Raw genomic sequence first — 20,728 nt, forward strand, 5'->3', positions numbered from 1 at the left:
TGTCTTTCCTGGGAGGTCTCTCCAAGTATTGCCTCGGACATCCTGTATTCGTGCATGAGATTTTTGTTACCAACATGCATCACTTTACACTTATCCACATTGAACCTCAATTGCCATGTCGCTGCCCATTTCTCGAGCTTGATTATGTCTTCGCAATCCCCCTGTGTCTTTACTACTCTGAATATCTTTGTATCGTCTGCAAATTTAATCACCTCACTTGTCGTTCCAATGTCCAGATCTATAAAATTCTTCAGGGAAGGTCACCTTTGTACCTTGTTGAATGGTTGATATATGCTGGACAGGACTTTATATTGGGCACAACACGTATACTTAGTAGTTCTTGCAGATGTTAGGACAGCAGCAACCAGACTGCCTTTTACATTACATTACATTAGTGATTTCTATTCCGCCTGTGCCTTGCGGTTCTAGGCGGATTACAAATTATAAGAGATCTGGACATTACCGAGAGAATTGCGTAACAATGATTACCGAGAGAATTACATAACAGTGATTCATGTACTTTACATGGTCTGGTAGAGGATTATAAATTATAAGATATCAGGATTTTTCCAAGAGAATTACATAGCAGAGAATCAAGTGATAACAGGATACAGTGGAGAATATCAGTATATATGGGTTACAGAAGGTAGATTATCAAACAATGAAAGAATAATTTTGGAAGATGAGGTTCTAGGAGTTGACTAATGTGTTATTCACGAGAGGGAGAGCTTGTGCGAAGGAGGAGATTAGTTAGTGGGGACGTGTTTTTTGAATAGAAATGTTTTGATTTCTTTTCGAAATACTTTGATGTCTGTTGTTTTGATCATAAGTTTGGTGATGGTGGGGTCAATTTTCGCTGCCTGTGTCACTAGAAGGCTGTCGTATAGTTTCTTTCGTCGGGTACCATTATGAGGGGGGAAGGTGAATAGGTTTTGAGTTCTCCTTGCTCTGGGTGAGTGGTAGCGGTATAGGCGGTTGTTTAGGTAACAGGGGGCAGTACCATGGGTTACTTTAAATAGTAGACAATAGAACTTGAATTGAGTTCTTGCTTTTATTGGAAGCCAGTGAGAGTCTACATAGGCGGGGGTGATGTGGTCAAATTTGCTGAGACAGTAGATGAGTCTGATGGCTGTGTTCTGAATGGTCTGTAGTTGTTTTATCATGTTGTTTGGGCATGGTAGGTAGAGGCTGTTGCAGTAATCTAAGGTACTGAGTGTGAGGGATTGTACAATGATCTTATAGTGTTCTTTGGTAAAGAATTTTCTTATTTTTCTTAGGTTTCGCATGGTGAAGAATGCTTTTTGTATGATTTTGTGTATTTGTGTCTGCATTGTGCAGCGTCTGTCTAATTGTATTCCCAGAAGTTTGAGAGTGCTCTGTATAGGATATTTGATTGCGTTTACTTCCAGTTCTGTTAGTGATGGTTTTTGTTCCTTCTCTAGTAGTAGGAATTTGGTTTTCTCCGCATTCAGTTTCAGCTTATGGTTCATCATCCATTTTTCCACAGTTTCCAGTGTTGTTTTCAGGCGTCCATTGGAGATGGGGTCATGGATGTCAAAGGGGAGGATGATGATTATGTCATCTGCATAGCTGAAAGAAGTTATATTTAGGGCGTCTAGGGCAGTGCCTAAGGAAGCTATGAAGAGGTTAAATAGTATGGGCGATAGAGGGGATCCTTGTGGTACTCCGCAGGGGTTTGTCCAAGGGTCGGATAAAAGATCTTTTGACTTAACTCTGTATGATCTTGTTTGAAGGAATCCTTGGAACCAGTTGTGAACTTTACCTGATATTCCTATGGTATCTAGTATCTGGAGTAGTATGGGATGGTCTACTAAGTCAAATGCTTTCTGACAGAGGGGGCCATCAGTTTGGAATCATTTTCTTCTTGAAATCAAATTGAGTAACATTTTACTCTCAACACTTTGGAAAACATGATTATTTATAACAGTCTATGATTCATGTTTTAACTGAATTGTTTTTCTTAATAGGATCTCTTGTTTTATTTTAGTGTGATGCATTGCCTATTGTACACTGCTTTGGAGCCTTTGACAGAGATGTAGTCTATAAAACGACCAAATAAATATGGGAAAGGTGTGGGAGGCAGTTGTTAAGAGAGACATGCTTATAATTTATGAGAAAATTAGCTGCACATGATGCACAACAAATACGGGAAGCCTAGCTTTTGTCTTGAGAACCAATTTTGCATCCAAAATACGGTTCACAAGCCTTCTTCACCATTGGAATCATGGAACTTGTTTGCACCATCAAACAGAACATACCACAAATGTTAACAGGAAATATCAATATTATTAATAAATTTCCACAATATTTTCAGTTTATTTAACCATCAAGTCATGCAACTTAGGACTCCTTTTACTAAGCTGCGATAGCGTTTTAAGCGCACGCAGGATTTTAGCGCACGCTAAACCTGCGCTACGTGGCTAGAACTAATGCCAGCTCAATGCTGGTGTTAAGGTCTAGCGTGTGCGGCAATTCAGCATGCGCTAGGTGCGCACTAAAACCGCTATCGCAGCTTAGTAAAAGGAGCCTTTAGCTATTTATCAACTTCTCCTAGAAGCAATATTTGAAGGTGAATCAAAAATTAAGGGAAATTTTACTCATACATTGCCTGTTGGATAGTTCATCCACTCACGGTACAGCGCTTGGCCTTTAGTCAAGTGGCTGTTACAAGGGCAGAAACATGGACGCTCCATTGCAAGATTGCATCATCGAAGAACAACATGCAGCAGTGCGCTTTCTTTGGGCAGAGGGAGTGAAACCTGTGCAAATTCACCGTCAAATATTGACTCAATATGGATAAAGCACCATGAATCAACAATAGGTTTGAGTGGGTAAAAAGGTTTAAAGCAGGAAGAACAAGTATAACTGACTCTGGTCACCCATCAGAATCGCGCACACAAGAGCACATTGAATGGGCAGATTCCTTGATTAGAGAAGACTAAAGGATAACGGTGTCTCAATTGGCTGCAAATTTGGATATCAGCTATGGGTCTGCATTTGCCATAATGCTTAATCACTTGGGATACAGGAAAATCTGCACCCAATGGGTTCCAAAACAGCTTAATGATATGCACAAGCAAAAGCATGTAGAGGTTAAAGTCCCAGTTCCAGAGACGGTATGAAGATGATCCGAGTGTTCTGGAGAGAACTGTCACTGGTGATGAGACATGAAAATGAACATTTTGTTTACTGGTTTTCTGGATGTCTTTCTCAAAATGACCAAACTCACTGGAGAGTTCCAGGGGCTGGTGATAGGCTCAATTCAATTGTTCTTAAACTAAGTGATGTAAAGCTTCTAACTTTGGCTGGGTTAATGGCCATTGATTAACCCACAATGGAATGTCAGCAAGCTACTTTAAGGGCAAGGCTGTATGACTCATTGTATCTGAAGCACAATGTTGAATTGAGATAACAAATCCCTTCCCTAGAGATTGAGATGGACTGGCAGGATATATTGTCTGATAGTCAGACTCCAATAGCATAACATTTATACGAAGCCAGCATTTTCTTTATGAATCAGTAATTCGTTCTGCCATCAGATTACCAAAGTACAATTAATATCCAAATTTGTGACCACTCAATGAGGAGGCTATTAATTCTTGTAATAACATGATTCAGAAATAGCTTACCGTAATTGCAATTATCTTGGAAGACATTCCATATCTGAGGGTTTTCTGTAAAATATATTTCTTTTCACAAATAAGACATGAAATATAACAAATTGCAAGTTCATTTATATGTAAACATTAATATCACCGTAGAAGGCTCCTATCTTAAACAGGTTACCTGTCAGAAAAGTTTAAATTAACCTCTGAGCGAGCCCTACCATCCAGTTAATGATTGGCTTAACCAGCGTGAGCTAAAGCTATGGAAGGACACATCCTTCATATCTAATTTGGGACAAACCTAGATAACATCAAAGTTATCAGTACTGAAGAGTTGCGAACAAAGGACCTGGGATGAAGCTTGGCAACAAACTTGATAAGAAGTGCAAAGGTCAGGTAGTTTGGAGAAGAAATTGACCCTAGCCACGATGTCAGAGAGAATCTAGAAATTTAACAGTGACTCCAATTTGAGGGATAATTAGCACCCCACATCTTAGTCACCAGTTTTCAACTAATTTACAAAAATATAATTTATTGTTGTTATTTTCTGAACCAAGTCTCAAATTTACAAATATAAGAGGTTATAAAGATAAGAGGTTAAAATCCCCATTCTCTCTAGAGCTTTTGACCAACTCCTCCTTTGCTAATTTCTCCTCAGACCCATCTTATCAGTAACACAAAAAAAAAACCACTCAGGCAGGCAGCCCCCTCACACACAGCTTCTAAATCCTTGGTGCTTTTTGTCAATTCTTGTTCTGCTTGAATATATAAATCTATGCCTGCACTGTGAGCTATTTCAGATTTTTTAACTTGACACAGTTGGCTTTGTGCTTGCCAATATTAAGGGGTCGTCCTCTGTTCCATATGGGTAATTTATTGCTATTTTGTCCTCTTTCCATATGGGCAGTTTATTGAAGTTTTGTTTGAAGTGTCCTGGTTTTAAACCTGTCTCTGAAATAGATTTACAAATTTCTCGCAACATTGCAAAGGATAATGGTTGATAAGTAGCTATCTGTCCTGGACCATTAGGATCTTGGGCATATGTGACCGGATAGGCTTAAATTAAATCTTTCATGTCCTCTGCTGATAATTGCCCTTCCTCTCTGGCCTTTTTTAACATTGCTTGAAACGCGCTTAAAGGTTGCGCTAATGTTTCTGTCTTTTTTTCCTGTAAAGGAGCTGGGGATACCTGTGCTAGAGGTATGAGTTTTGGATATGTGTTCTGACTTGAATAGTCAGGTGGGGGAACAGTTAATGAAACCGTTGGAATGCGCCTCTGTCCCTACTATTTCCAAGGCATGCTCACACTGAGGCCATAACATTAATATGGCTGCCGAGGCCATAGGCTCAGCATACAAAACTTTCCTGACTCTCAGCCAATCTTCTAATGTTAATAATCTATTTTCTGAATACTGGGAGCAGTGCTCTCCTATCTCTTGTACTAAACAGTTTAACTAGTATAGATTGAAAAGTGTTGGGGAGAGAAGGGGAACCCTGGGGGATGCCACAGGGGTTGGACCATGATTGTGAGTGGGTTTGTTCACGGATGACTTGGTAGGATCTGCTTTTCAGGAATCCTTTGAACCAGTTGAGTACGTGGCCCGAGATACCGATGGCATTTAGGCAGCTGAGAAGAATGTCGTGGTCCACCAAGTCAAATGCGCTGCTCAGGTCGAATTGGAGAATTAGTGCTTAGTTTCCTGTGCTGAGAATGTGGGAGATGTGGTCCACGATGGAGGCTAAGGCAGTTTCTGTTCTGTGGTTGGTACAGAATCCTTATTGATACTCATGTAATATTGGAAATTTTTCCAGGTAGGTTGTCAGGGCGGTGTTTATTAAACTTTCCATCAACTTGGTGAAGAAGGGGATGTTGGCCACTGGTCTGTAGTTGGAGGCTGAAGAAATGGGGTCTTTAAGGTTCTTCAGGATGGATGTGATGAGGATGTGTCCAAGATTGTTTGAGAATTCGCCGCTAGTCATCTGTTGAGAGATCCAGTCAAACAGCATGGCTTTGAAGGGAGTGGGAGCTGCTTTCATGATGATAGGCGGGCAGTTGTCCAGTTGGCAGTAGGAGTTGGCATATTTGTTGTAGAGATTTAGAAACTGGGATCAATTGGGGGTTTTGAAGTGGCTCCAGCACATGTCTGCTGGCGATGAGTCAGTGTAGGGTGGTGAGGGGAAGATGGGGGTATGGTTGGTGAGTATTGGAAGGAGGATCTGAGGATGATGATTTTTGTATTGAAGTGACTTGCAAAGGTCTCAGCTGTTGGTAGCTGTGTGGAGGGAGATCTTTTGTGGAGACTGATATCAAAGAGCGAATTAACTAGTTTGAAGAGATCTTTGCTATTGGTTGTCGGAGATCCTGTTTTGTTTGAGTAGAAATCTGGTATAAAGATCTGGTTGTTTGAATAAAAGTTTGGGAGGATACTCTATTGTACAGCATGTTTATTCTTTAGAGATGGGTAGCTGCTATAGGACTATAGATTGAATTTATGTGTTATTTTATTTAGAATAAATGTTATTTTATTTAGAATAAATACCTTGTACTAGGTTTTACATTTTTAAATATGAGTGCTCTAATGATGTTGGTTGTTTATGTTTTGAAAGTTCTCATTTATCATGGATTTACATCTTTGAACAGTTGAATGTCAGATTTTACATTAAATTAAATACTAATAAAATAGGGGGTTCATAATGAAAACTTAAACATGTCTAAAAACCCACCCAAGTCAGCACTTGGTTGTCCTGAAAGACAGGGCGTCCAAGTGCCGATAATTGAAACGGCTTTTTGGACATATCCAGGGACTTTTTAGGCCTCTGAATTCCGCTGTGCACCCAGAACTGAAAGGGGCATTTCTGGAGGAGTATTTAGGGTGGAATGTGGGCAAGATGTGGGCTGACCTAGACTTGGTGGTTCTGCAGAGATAATCAAATATTTGATGAGACTTCCTAGGCAAAGCCTATATGTTGTGAGTTAGACGATGTAAAAGTACCATATTTTCACGCATATAATGCGCGCGTTATACACGATTTTACAAACCGTGCATATCCTTGCGCGTTATACGCGTGAGCGCGCTATATAAATTTTTTTTTACATAGTTCCCACCCTGCCTGACGCCCGATTCATCATCCGGAAGGACCGCTCGCACCCCCACTGCTCGCACTCCCACCCCGATGGACCGCTCGCACTCCCACCTGAAGAACCGCTCGCACCCCCACAGCCTCCCCCCTCTCCCCCATGGAGAAGCTGTCTACCTTGTTTCCGGATGCCAGTGAGCCCAGCTGCTTCCTCTGCCGGCGGTCCTGCCCCTTCTCTGAGCCCTGCGCTACGCTGCTTCCTCTTCCGGCGGTCCCGCCCTTTCTCTGATGTCAGAGAAAGGGCGGGACCGCCGGAAGAGGAAGCAGCGCACAACTAGGACTAACACAAATGTCTACATTCATGTGCATAAGTTCTACTGTTCTATAAATATATGAATGCAAATGACTCTTAAGCACTAGGAGTACTGTTAGAGAATTAGGAGGTGAATATATTATAATTTATTAACTTTATTTTTATACTTTACAGTAATTACATCAATTCAATCACAGTCATGAGCACTGTTTCCTTCTAAGCTGAGTGGAAGACCTGACAGTGGGTGGTGGTGTTTCACTATCACAATTTTCAATAGTGAGGGACAGGCAAACTCTGCAGAACTCCAGGGAACCTACCTGCCCCTAGCAATTGAAAACATAAGATTGAAGCACTACCACCCTCTACTGGTAGCAATGCAGTTAGAGGAATCCTGTTCAGCTTAGCCTTAGAGGGTATAGTGATCATGAGTGATACAGAAATACACAAAATCAAACAAAGGAAAAGAAAAATGTAATTGCGGTACAGGAAATGGCAAGAATTCTTGGTTTTTTTAAACCTCAAGTACTCCAGCTCGGTGCTAGCTTTGTACTTAAATTTCCTTGTTTATGTGTTATTTGTTTAGTGGCAATTCTTATATATTTTTTTTTTGGGGGGGGGGGGGTAACTTGAGTTTTATTGAAAAGTTTTAATAAGTACACCTAAAATGAAAACAGATGTAGGAGTAATGTAGCTGTACTGCGATATTTCAGATATGTTATTCCTACATCAATTCTTAGATATATTTTTTTAAAAATCCCAAACAACTAGCTGATTTTTTTTTTTTATTTCCAGGGAAAGATCTATACCTCCTTTAGTGAACACTCAGGGATAGTTTTGCTGCTTGTTTAGCCAGCAACTTTGTTATCCTGAAAGATGCTGATTTTTGGTATTGCTTCTACTTTGTTTCCTTTTCTTGACCCCACTATAGTGATTGATTTGAATGTATAATTAAAGATTTGATTTTTCTTCTCCATTCTCCATACAGAGTTTATGACAAGAAGCAAAAGTATGTAAGAGTCTCTTGTTCCTATGATAATAACCATTAAAATCACTCATGCTTGCCAGTGAACTTTTTTCAAACTCTGCTTCATTACAGATGAAACCTGGGTTGGAGTTTACACACTCAAGGATTGTTACCCAGTCCAAGAAACCTACACTAGGAACTACAGCGTGACGACCTCCACCCGCTTTTTTGATATAAAGCTGGGCATAAGTGACCCCTCCATTTTCACACCTCCTGCCAGTTGCCAAGTGGCAGAGCCAATAAGGATGGTAAAGGATTGTTGATAATGGGCACGTGGCAGCTCCAGGCAAACTTTAAAAAAAAAAAAAATCAACCAGTGATGTCTAACTTGATTTAGACACTCACGCTTTTGCCTTGAAGACTTGCTTGTGGTTATTTGAAAAAGAGATATGTTTTACAAGATAAAAGGGGTCTTTGTTTTAAAGTTTAACCCTATTTGATTTCTTTCAATATATTTTTGGCTGTGCATTACATTTTATTACATACAGTAAGCTTCTGCTGTGTCATAAGATCTACAAAAAGCAATGTGAAAATGTCGTAGATTTGCTGGTTCAATGTTTGGAAGCAGCATGAACAAGTATAATGTTCGTGTCATGGTGCAAAACCAAGGCAAATGTACTTTCTTTGCTTGAGCCAGCACTCATGACACAGCATTGAAACACCAAAAAAATGATATTCACTCATTCAAACCAACACTGTGGAAAACATAGATATGGGTCCCAGAAATTTAACGGAGAAAAGACCTGTTTCTTCCAAGATTAATCAACACTTGGAGGAACTCTATGCTAGCATCGAAGCCATTTCCTTGAAGATAATTTATGAAGCGGTTGCTCTTGTTCATATGAATTTCCCCTGATGCAGCAATTTTGCGAAACAGGGCCTTGTCGGGAATTGTTTTTTTTTATTCCCCCAAAAGCTTCAGATATAACAGCTTCAGGAGACTGGGATTCTACAACTGCTGTGATTTTTTACTGACACCAGTGGCAAGAAAAGTTCTATAAGATAAGTGCTGGTTCCCTATGCTTTAAATGTTTTGATATTCGAATGATAGATTGATTTATAATAGTAGAAAAGTAGAAACAGAGTTTTTTTAGACCAAGGATGTTTTTTCCTATGGTAGCTTCAATGCTAGCATAGAGTTCCTCCAAGTGTTGATTAACCTTAGAAGAAACTGAGATATTTTCTCCGTTAAATTTCTGGGGCCCATATTTGTGTTTTCCACAGTGTTGGTTTGAATGAGTGAATATCATTTTTTGGTGCAATATATTTATTTATTTTTTACAGCATTGAAACAGCCATCTTGAGGCTTTTATGTGCCTGGTGGCAAGTCTCATTGCACCATGCAGACACAGGTACTCTGTTACATCACTTTTTTCAGTTATTGAAAGTTTACTACTGGTGTGACCCAGGTATCTGTTATAAAAGGGGAGAGTGTGATGCAGTGCTTAAAGCTACACCTTCAGCACCCTGAGGTTGTGGGTTCAAACCCATGCTGCTCCTTGTGACCCTGGGCAAGTCACTTAATCCCCCCAAGTACATTAGATAGATGGTGAGCCCATCAGGACAGACAAGGAAAAAGCTTGAATACCTGAATAATTTCCTGTAAAACCATTCTGAGTTCCCCTGGGAGAATGGTTTAGAAAATTGAATAAATAAATAAGGAGATTGAAGCAGACCTCATAGGAGGGCAAGTTTTGAATCCATGAAGTAGGCTTATCCAGTTAATTTTGAATTAATTTTTGAAAATTCCCGGTGTGAAATATTTAGCTGCAGTTGAATGCTTTGCACTGTGAGTTCACTTTAACAGAAAGGCTATATTCTCAGAAGATCTCCATCCCAGGGAGATACCTTTCTCCCTTCACGTGACTGGTTTGTCTGATGAACACACTATTAAGTCAGCTATTGCATTTATGCTTATGCTGCAACTGGATTATTTGGATTTAGGGGCCCTTTTACTAAAGCGTGGTAAGGTTTTGCAAAAAGTAGCATGTAGTAAATGCAGTGCCCTTGAGGCAAATGCAAGGGGTATGCCCAACCTCTGAACTGCATTACCTCTAGGGGTTATCAATGCCTTTAAGCACCCAAAGGTAGATGGGGCAGGTAGCTGCTCCTACCTTGTACTCCTAGGCCACCAAAGTTAACCCCCATGTAAGTCCCAGGGGTGCTTGGAACTATAAAGGGAGGGGGAGGTCAAATGAGTGTGATGGGGAGAGGCTTTATGAGAGGGCAGGGCTTCAGTTGATCATGCAGGTGGGAGGGATATTGTGAAGGAGGGGTCAGATCAGGTGGGGGATTAGAAAATGGATCTTGGCTCAGGAGAGCAGAAGGGAGATTTGGTCACTACAGTGTCCTCTTAATCAGCACTGAGGCAGCTGCACTTAATGAAACCTCTTAAGTTGGCATTAATTGCAGCAGCATTATAAGCAGACATGAGTGGTAGCTGTCATAGCAGGTCACTCCTCAGCTCCTCTCCTACCCGTGTAAAGCAGTTAGCATGTTTGTTTTAACCATGCTGGCTGTTTTTAATGCACGGTAGTCGGTAGCACAGTAAAACCCACACTAGCTGCTTAATTCACCTTTCTAAGGTTGTGCTCATGGCGAGCTTAACCCAGGTGCAGTTAATGAGTCTCTATCTATTCTGGCCTTAATTAATATAGAAATAAATTTTTCTTTCTGAGTGAAGCAGTATATAGACTAAAATAAACAGCTGCCACACTCACTTTGCAATTTTCAAACTATATAATTAATTAATATAATTCTTTTCAGTATTCCTTCTTAAGCAATCATCATCCTCTGCAAACCAGTTAATAAATATTTTTCGTGGCCTCAGCAGTACACTCAAGCGTCGTATTTCATGTAAAGCTTGAGTAATACAGTAGCCAGCTGGAGTGGTAGAAAACCGGAACGCTCTTCCGGAGGCTGTTATAGGGGAAAACACCCTCCAGGGATTCAAGACAAAGAGCTCATTTCACTAAGCTGCACTAGCGGTTTTAGCACGTGCGCACTAGACGCTAACACCAGCATTGAGCTGGCGCTAGTTCTTGGTGCGTAGTGCGGGGTTACCGCATGCGGCAATGCAGCGCACGCTAAAAACGCCAGCGCACCCTAGTAAAAGAAGCCCAAAGTTAGACAAGTTCCTGCTGAACCGGAACGTATGCCAGTAAGGCTAGTCTCAGTTAGGGCATTGGTCTTTGACCTAAGGGTAGCCACTGCTGGGCACGATGGACCACTGGTCTGACCAGCAGCGGCAATTCTTATGTTCTTATCGGCCCCAATATTTATATTTAATTATTAATCTTATTTTATGAAATTTAAAGCCAAGATTCATGAAATAAGATTAATAATCAAATATAAATATTGGGGCCGAAGAGGAGCTGGCTACTGTATTACTCAAGCTTTACATGAAATATGATTTTAAATATCATAAAAATATTTAACCAAAAAATAAACACAGACACACTTACATTTTATGAACACTGAGATCAGAAGCCCCCTCATGTATTTTAGGCACACAATCCAGTTTTCAAAGGTTACGTCTGTAGCTTCTGTTTGAAAAATGCGGATGCCAGAAGACTGTGTGCGCCCAAACTAGGTTCCTAACTCCGCAGTTATCCACTTTACTGTGATACAGCCCTTTGTGTCACTTAAAATGTATAATGTACAGTAGGGGGTTCTCAACCCAGTCCTTGGAGTGCACTCAGCTGGTCGGTATTTTACGATACCCACAATGAAAACGTATGAGAGAGATTTGCATAGTACAGTGGTAGTGCTTGTAAATCCAAAGCCATGTACTGTTTATGTTAAAGAAAGCCTTCCCAGCCCAACATTATAATATAGCCAGAAGGATGCTGGGCTGCATAGAGAGAAGAATCACCAGTAGAAAAAGGGAGGTCTTAATGCCCCTGTACACTTTTTTTTTTTTAAAGGTATTTAGATACCACCTATCAAGGTTATCTAAGCAGTTTACAACCAGGTACTCGAGCATTTTCCTTATCTGTCCCAGTGGGCTCACAATCTATCTAATGTACCTGGGGCAGTGGAGGATTTAGTGACTTGCTCGGGGTCACAAGGAACAGCATGGGATTTAAACCCACAACCTCAGGGAGCTGACGCTGTAGCTCTAACCACTAGGTCACTCCTTCCTTGCTGGTGAGGCCTGGAATATTTTGTTCAGTTCTGGAGGCAGTATCTTGCTAAGAATGTAAGAAGACTTGAAGCTTTCCAAAAGAAGGTGACAGAAATAAGATCTGGATTGCACTGAGACACGTATGAGAACAGGCTTGAATGCCTGAATATGTATATCTCTAGAGAAAAGAAGGAATAGAGGAGATACACAGGCATTTAAATACTTAAAGAGTGTTAATCTACAAACAAAGCTCTTCCAGAGACAGAGAAATGGTAACACTAGAGGACATAAGATGAGACTGCGGGGTGGTAGACTCGGGAAGAACGTCAGGAAATACTCTTTCACAGAGAGGGTGGTGGATGCTTGGAATGCCCTCTCTGGAGAGGTTGTAGAGGCAAAAACTGTGATGGAGTTCAAAAATACGTAGGATAGACACAAAGGATCGCTGAATAAAAGGATAATAATGACACAAAATTCTAGAGCTATAACTTCATCATGATGAGCAAGAATGGTGCTTAAATGACAGCTCCAGCAGTGAAGTTGATGCTGGATGGACTTCTAATGTCTGGGTCCAGTATGTGGCAAGATGGATTGGGATAAGCTGGATTTAGCTTGGAAGGTGACTCCAGAGATGGGCTGATGCTGGGCGGACTTCTACAGCCTGTGTCCCGTGTGGCAATATGGATCAGGAGCAAGAAAGCACTTTTTTGAAACCACATTCCTACAGTCTGAGTACAAGTCTAGTCTATCTCAGAGGAGAGGGGAAAAACATCTTATAGTAGAACTTAGCAAGTAAAATGAATAATTACTAGATTGTTGGTTTAACATTGCCTCAAAAAAGAATGTGAATGTTGGGAAGACTGGATGGGCCACACAGGTCTTGATTTGCATCATCTACTACGAGTATGAATTTTAATGAACCACTCTTGAGATTGAACTTACATTTACTATCCCCCTCTTTTACTAAGGCGCGCTAGCTAAACGTGTCGATAGGATATCATGGACACGTCAGCATTTAGTGCGTGCTAAATCGACTAAATGCGCCTTAGTGAAAGGACCCCTATGTACCCTGTTTCCCCGATGATAAGGCAGGGCCATCAAATAAGACAGCCCCCCCTTTTTAGAAAAAAATGTAAAATAAGGCACCCCTCCGCAAATAAGCCACCCACCGATACCTGCGCTTACCCGAATCGGGTGGTACGGTGGGTGACTCCGTGTGGTCCCTCCGTCTACCGTATTTGCCTCCATGGCTGCGTGCCGCGCCTCGTCATGAAGTGAAGAGGAGGAAGTGACAGGACTGCAGCGCGCGCTCGTGACTCCGCGCAAGGAAACACAGGCAGCTTCCCTCATCCCTCCCTAACGGAGACTGCAGGAGTTTGTTCACGGCCAGAACATCCAAAAGTGAGACACGCAGACAGGTTTCTTTTGCTGTGAGCAAGACCACTTACTGTATATAAAGCCTGTTTAAAATGCATACGGTATATAAACAATGGTTTCACATTGTCAAGTCCCTTCTGATGCTGCACTACAGAATAATCTCTTTACTGTGTTTCCCTGATGGAGAACATTGGGGACATTAAATGGTACAATATATGGTATGATGGATAAAGCTGGCCATACACGGTATGATTTTTCGGCCGACCGATTCTTCAGCCGACCGTTTTCTTCCTCCAACGAACGCATTGCGAACGTACCTATCGCGAACGTAATAAAATTCTGTTTTTTTTCAACAATAACTGTGTACTGTAGTCTTCTTCATGGGTAAATAAGGCATCCCCCCGAAAATAAGCCCTAGAGCATATTTTGGCCTTCCAAAAAAAATAAGACAGTGTCTTACCATCGGGGAAACAGGGTATCTTGTCTCGTTCTCTGTCTCAGATTCTACAACAGTCATGGGAATTTTAAGAACATACCGCTCGATATTTGAAACCATTTTATCAGCTAGAACGGCTCTTGGCTGGTTAGATGACACTTGACTGCCTATCCAGAAATAGTCAGTGGGGAGTTTTCCCACGGAATATTGCCAGTTAGTGCTTAGTGAGTAGCCAGTTATATCGCTTTCAATCAAAGCATCGCTGGCTAGGTTTGGCAGCCAAATTAGGCCACCGAAATACGTTTAACATGGCCAAATATATTCTATCTAGTTGATCATTGCTGAGTATCAGCTTGGCCAGTCACATTTAAACCAGTCATAAAACACCCAGATAGTCCATGCCGGTCACCAGAAACAGCCCAGCATCGAATATCCAGGCTGACTCCTGCAGTCTGAATATCTTCCCTACACTGTTTACATGCAGGAAAACATTTTCCATCCTTCAAAAGAGAGCAAGTGTAAGTAGCATTTTGTAGATAAAAGAACAGCTGCAAACCAATTTCAGCTATCAGAAATCACTGAGAAGCAAAAAAAACAAAAAACAACACACCCCAAAAAACTGGTCTAGCAAATCCTTTTCATATGAGAAACAAAGGAAGTTGTATCCAATTGATATGAGAGGCTGTGTATATTTCTTTTGGATTGCACTTAATGTTTAATATGTTTTCATGGAATATGACTTGTTGCTGTTTGCAACCATCTGATGAAACATTAGAGCGGTGAGAAGTTCAGCCTGAACATGATGTAGCAGGACTTGGCCAATATGAAGTTTCCTACCTGTGGTGATTGAGCCTCATGGGAATGAAAGGAGGTTTGGATTCTTGATCATACTGCCACAAATTTCCCTTCTCTGTGAAAAAGAATGAGTTTGCACTGTGAGAAGCTGAAATGTAGCTTCATTTTAGATTTAATGTTAAGAGATAATTTGAAGCTTCTTTTCATATACAGTGCTCCCCCGGTGGTTCGCGGTCAGCGGTTTGTGTTCCCGGTCATTTGGTCATTTTTTGACCGCGAACCGCCGACAAGGAGAGGGCAGCGGGAGAGGCAGGAGAGAGCAGCTGGAGCGCCGCGAATGCAGGAAATCACTCGCGGTACGCTCCGACCGCCTCTTCCTGCACTAAGTTGGGCCTTATCCAATCAGGAGCTGCTTTGACACGCAGCTCCTGATTGGATAAGGCCCGACTTAGTACAGGAAGAAGCGGTCGGAGCATACCGCGAGTGATTTCCTGCACTTGCGGCGCTCCGGCTGCTCTCCTGCTGCCCTCATAAGGCTCCCCCATGAAAAACCATATTCGTGTTTTTTTGAGATTCGCGGAGGTTCCTGGAACGGAACCCCCGCGAATTTCGGAGGAGTACTGTATTGAAGAATAAAGCTGAAGCAAGGTTTCATAAGAACATAAGAATTGCTGCTTCTGGGTCAGACCAGTGGTCCATCGTGCCCAGCAATCCACTCATGTGGCAGCCCTTAGGTCAAAGACCAGTGCTCTGAGACTAGCCTTACCTACGTACGTTTTGGTTCAGCAGGAACTTGTCTTTGTCTTGAATCCCTGGAGGGTGTTTTCCCCTATAACAGCCTCCGAAAGAGTGTTCCAGATTTCTACAACTCTCTGGGTGAAGAAGAACTTCCTTACATTTGTACGGAATCTATCCTCTTTTAACTTTAGAGTACCTTCTCGTTCTCTCTACCTTGGAGAGGGTGAACAACCTGTCTTTATGTACTAAGTCTATGCCCTTCATTATCTTGAATGATTTGATCATTTCCCTTCTCAGTCTCCTCTTACCAGTTCTAAAGTAGCGTTTAACAGGGCCAGTGCAAAGGATTAGACACCTTAGGCAAACCTTCAGCCTTCCTTCTCCCCAACCCAATTAGGTCCCTTGTCTCCCTCGCTCAACAATCATAATCATCCCAATACCATCCTTTTCAGAATAATCTGGACAAATTGGCTATTTGAAAAATGCCACACAACAAAGACTCAAAGGGGTCAATATTCAGAGTGATTTAAATGGCCAGAGATGGCTCCTGGCCAGTTAAATCACCTGTTCAGAGCTAACTTGTAATTTAGTAGTACTTAACTGGTTGGTGCCACTGAAAATGGCCCGTTAGCACTTAAAGCAAAACCAGCTACTTTGGGGGTGTTCCAGGGGCAGAGTCAGATGCGGTATACAAACCTAAGGATTAGATTAGATTAAGCATTTAACTGGCCAAGGTAACTGCATAAATAGGACTACATAAATGGCACTTCTATTTTTATACAGTGTCCCATAGCCAGTTAGATGCTGAATAGCTCAGGGCCCATTTTACAAAGCCGCAGTAGTGATACCGAAGCCCATACGGGTCCTTAATCTGCTATGTGTCAGCTGGCTCTGCAAACCCAGAAATTCATTGAATTTCTGGACATAATGCAGCAGCAGTTAGCAAAACAATGAGCACCAACAGCTGAATATCAAGAACACGGAGTCTATCCAAAGAGTCTATCCTGCGAGTCGATTTCTCCACTCTGAATAACTTTTTTCAATAAAATATAGTCAAAAGGGTATAGAAAGGATTACAATAAAAAAACATACAATCAAACTGAAACCCATCAATTGACATAAAATTATAATTTATTTATTTTGAACACTTTAACACCAATCATAGTGGTTTACAAAATAGTGCAAAAAAGCAAACAAATCAATAATATCTAAAACATAAACCCAATTTCTAGTGCGTGTCTAGTAGTCCTGAACGCTAGGGTTATGCATTTGAACCTGCAGGTTGCTTGCAGAATGCTGTCAATCTTCTTTTGAATTCCGCCTCCTTCACATGGAGCTGTTCCTGCCCCCTCAGTTTTTTTCTGCAAGCAATTTGCTCAGAATCGATTCTGCTCTGTTCTATGGTTTTATTAGTTTCGGGTATTTTTTTTTAAGTTGGAGGCTTGATGCCCAGAGGTTCTCACTTATTCGGACCTTTGCCTGGGAGAAGATGCAGACTCATGCTGCAGAAGTCTGCTGCTAGCAGGATCAGCCCTCGGGGACACCTTGCTAGCCAGCCTGCTTTTTTATTTTCACCTCAGGGACTGTGTACCCCTGTGTAGTTGCTCACATCCCTGATTTATCAGGAGCTTGAACGCAGCTGTTTGGCTCCTTCCCAGCTTTGTCAGGATTAATAGTGGGCCGGCTGCATGGTCCTCTCCCCTTTCACGGTGCTTTTCATGAGTTGAGGCTCAGTCCAACCTTGATCCAACTGACAGCCTGAAGACTAACCCCCTCTTCTATTAAACTGTGCTAGCAGTTTTTAGCGCAGAGAGCCACGCTGAATTGCCCACACTGCTCCCGACGCTCATAGGAACTCTATGTGCATTGGGAGCAGAGCGGGCCATTCAACGCGGCACCCCACACTAGAAACTGCTAGCGCAGTTTAATAGAAGAGGCCCTAAGTTTATCTGGTGAACCTGTGAGGCAGAGTTCTTCTCCATTTATCTCTGCTACATTCCTAAGTTGAAGCAGGCAGGCACATGGTATAGTGAGTAAGGCTATCACAGTCCATGGGGAAAATTGAGAAAGTCTTAAAAAGTGAAATTTTAAGGTTTCTGCAGCCAGAGCTAAGGTCCCCCCCACCTCTAAAACCCCTTTTCATGCAATTTTTGTACTTCAGGGAAGTCCCCATGGGCCATTTTTGGCCTGATTTTACTGGCAGCAGCCATCGTCTTTTTAAAAAAAATTTTCTAAAGCCTCCATCTGCCTCAAAACCCCTTGATTTTGCTAAAAATTGACAGGGATGGACCCTATATCATGCCAGGTTTGTGCTGGATGGCCAGCTGAGGAGTGTCCATGTTCCACATGTGGTGGAGAATGCGGGGGAAGGGTGGGAGATCTGCAGGCATGGTCTCAAGGGAAAAGACGCTTTCCAGTGCCCTCAGAAGGTGTATTGGCCAAGAGGACCAGCAGGGGGTCCCTGCTGATTTCCTCACCCCCAGTTCAAGGCTTCACCCTGGATTTTGTGAGCCTTATGTGGAATGCCTGCTTGAACTGCTGCGGGTCCTCAGTATCTGCGTTCAGCGTGACAGAGGTGGCTCCCCTCAGCATGTGTTCCGACCAGACAAGGACACAGAGCTGGACCAGGAGGTTCAGTCTGACATAGAGAGAGAGGTGGCTAGAAAGTCTGATTCCATGCTACTATTGTCCCAGGATGCAATTTCTCTGACAGGGTCTGGTTTTCTGCATGAGGATGGTCAAAAAGCAGCAGTGGTTCTGGACCAAGGGGAAGATACCATGGTGCACCAGTTCAAAGCCTCTGTGCTCTCGGGCGTTATTTCTACCTTGCTACGAGAAATGAAGCAGGAAGTTCCTCCAGCCCCCTCATCACGGTACTCGATTATGTGCAGCTCAGTTGCTCTGACCACATTCTTTCACTCGCATCCAGACATCACAAAGCTGGTCATAGATCACTGGGAGTCACCAGAAGGGTCCCTGAAAGTAGCTAGGACTATGGCCAAGTTATACCTGATGGCTCCAGATTTCCAGCAGCTGTTTGTTCAGCGGAAGATGGATTCGCTGGTGGCGCCAAATGAATCTGCTTGCTTAGTGAAAAAGGTGTGATGTTAAAAGATCCTCAGATCTGTAAAGTGGTTTGGTTCTCAAGAGGCAAATTGAAGCTTTGGCCCTAGGGTTTAAGGCAGCAACTGCGGCTTCCTTTGTGACACATGCTTGTCACACCTGTCTGTCTCAATTCCTGACCTTGGAGGCAATGAAGACCCCCAAATGTTCCTTTCTGGGGTGAATTATATAGCGGACAACCTATATGATATCATCAGAGTTATGAGCAAGGTGTCAGCCTATGTTATCTCTGCCTGGCAGATGCTCTAGATCAGATACTGGGCAGGAAATTCAGCCTCTAAAGCCAGTATGAGCAGGTTTCCCTTTCTAGGACATATGCTGTTTGGCAAGGGTCTGGATGACCTGATGGCCAGCGTTATGGACTGTTACCCTAACGCCTTACTGGACAGCAGACCCCCCAGATGACTCAGCATCCAGGATGTGGGAATTTGAGGATCTTGAAGATTCCATCCTTATGTGGGAGGCTAAGCGATGCAAAGGTCCTTTCAGGGGTCACAGCAAAGGTTCAGTAGGGACAGGAGATAACATGCCTCTAGTTCTCATCCCTCCTCATCCTCCAAGAAAGCACAATTATGCCAGGAGAGAGGCCAAGCCCACCCTTGCCCCAGATAAGGGGCAGGCTGTCAGCCTTTTGGTCAGTCTGGACTTAGATAGGCGCAGATTGTTGTATCCTAGAAGTTGTTTGAGAAGGAAAAAAGCATCTGAACCCCGTCTAGAGCAGAAATTTCAGCTCACTGACTGGATAAGGTTACTTCATTGGCAGAAAATAAAAACCCTCCTCTCCTAAAATAATCAGCCAACAGACACAAGAGAAGCACACATCTGACCTTCGTTCTCCTCCCCCCCCCCCCCCGCAGTTAGAGGATGTAAGCTCAAAAGACACCACCAATACCTTCTCTCCAACCAAGCAGCACTATGGGGTAAAGATCTTTCTAGAACAATTGCTCACGCTTTCCACTTATGGGGAATTTAGGACACGCCTGAAAACACATCTATTCCTGACGTTTCTAAACAACTGACCCGTACAATTCTTTCTCTTCAATATCGGTTACCTTGAACTGTAAACTCGATCTTTCTCCTCTGCTAAGTTCATTCAACCTGTACCATCTTTTAATCTTGTAAACCGCATAGAACTTCACGGTCCTGTGGTATATAAGCTGTTATTATTATTATTATTATTACAAAATCAATTTTGTGCCTCTCTTCCAGATCTCTTTGTAGATTCAATGGCCAGCCAGCCTGCCGGCAAGAAAGAGCCCTCAGAGTAAAGGTAATTGTACAAAAGCTACTGGATCCTCATGCCATAGAGCTGGAACTGGACTAAAAATCGGGCTCAGGCAGATACTCCATATACTTCATTGTACCAAAAAAAAGGCTCAGACGACTGGAGGCCAATTCTGGACCTCAAGTTGGTTAATGCTGCACTGAAAGTACCGCATTTCTGCATGGAGACCATTCAGTCGATCATAGAAGCAGTGGCACCAGGGAGTTTCATGCCTCCTTTGATTTGATAGAGGCCTATCTCCATATTCCCATTTTTCAGGCCTACAGGAGGTACTTGTGATTTCATGTGCTGGAGTAGCATTTCCAGTTCTCTGTGCTCCCATTCGGCCTTGCAACGACACCTCACACTTTCACCAAGGTGATGGTGGTGGTGGCAGTGCACCTTCACAAGGCAGGGATTCAGGTGCACCTATGTTTGGATGATTGGATAATCAGAGTCCCGTCAAAGGAGGAAGGTGAACTAGCAGTTTCAAGAGTGGTCCAACTCCTCCAGGACTTGGGATGGATTGTCAACTTCAAGAAAAATCAGCTGGAGCCAATCCAGTTTTTGAGGTACCTAGGAGTTTTGTTTGACCTAGCCTTTGGCCAGGTCTTTCTTCCAGAGCCATGCAAACTAAAGCTTTGGCAGATTTCGAACCTGCTGCAGAGTCTAACTCCCACGGCATGGAATTATCTGCAGGTTCTGGGTCAATGGCAGTGTTCCCTTTGACAATAGCACACATGAGGCCTCTCCAAGACTCTGTTCTCTCTCAATGGTCTTCTCAGATGGACTCACTTCAGCAACCACTTCCCTGGTTACCGGAAGCGG

General features: G+C 42.6%; 1 protein-coding gene across 1 annotated transcript in view; it reads left to right on the forward strand.

The window, feature by feature from the left end:
* EPDR1 (ependymin related 1) overlaps positions 1 to 8,471 on the forward strand; it is a 54,623-nt gene extending 46,152 nt beyond the window's left edge. The window contains exon 3 of the mRNA XM_033930239.1: positions 8,114 to 8,471. Coding sequence (XP_033786130.1) covers positions 8,114 to 8,304 — 191 coding nt within the window. The 3' untranslated portion in view covers positions 8,305 to 8,471. The remainder of the gene's footprint in view (positions 1 to 8,113) is intronic.
* Positions 8,472 to 20,728: the final 12,257 nt, after the last annotated feature.

This window comes from Geotrypetes seraphini, chromosome 2 (assembly GCF_902459505.1).
Source record: "Geotrypetes seraphini chromosome 2, aGeoSer1.1, whole genome shotgun sequence".
In the NCBI taxonomy this organism is placed as follows: domain Eukaryota; kingdom Metazoa; phylum Chordata; class Amphibia; order Gymnophiona; family Dermophiidae; genus Geotrypetes; species Geotrypetes seraphini.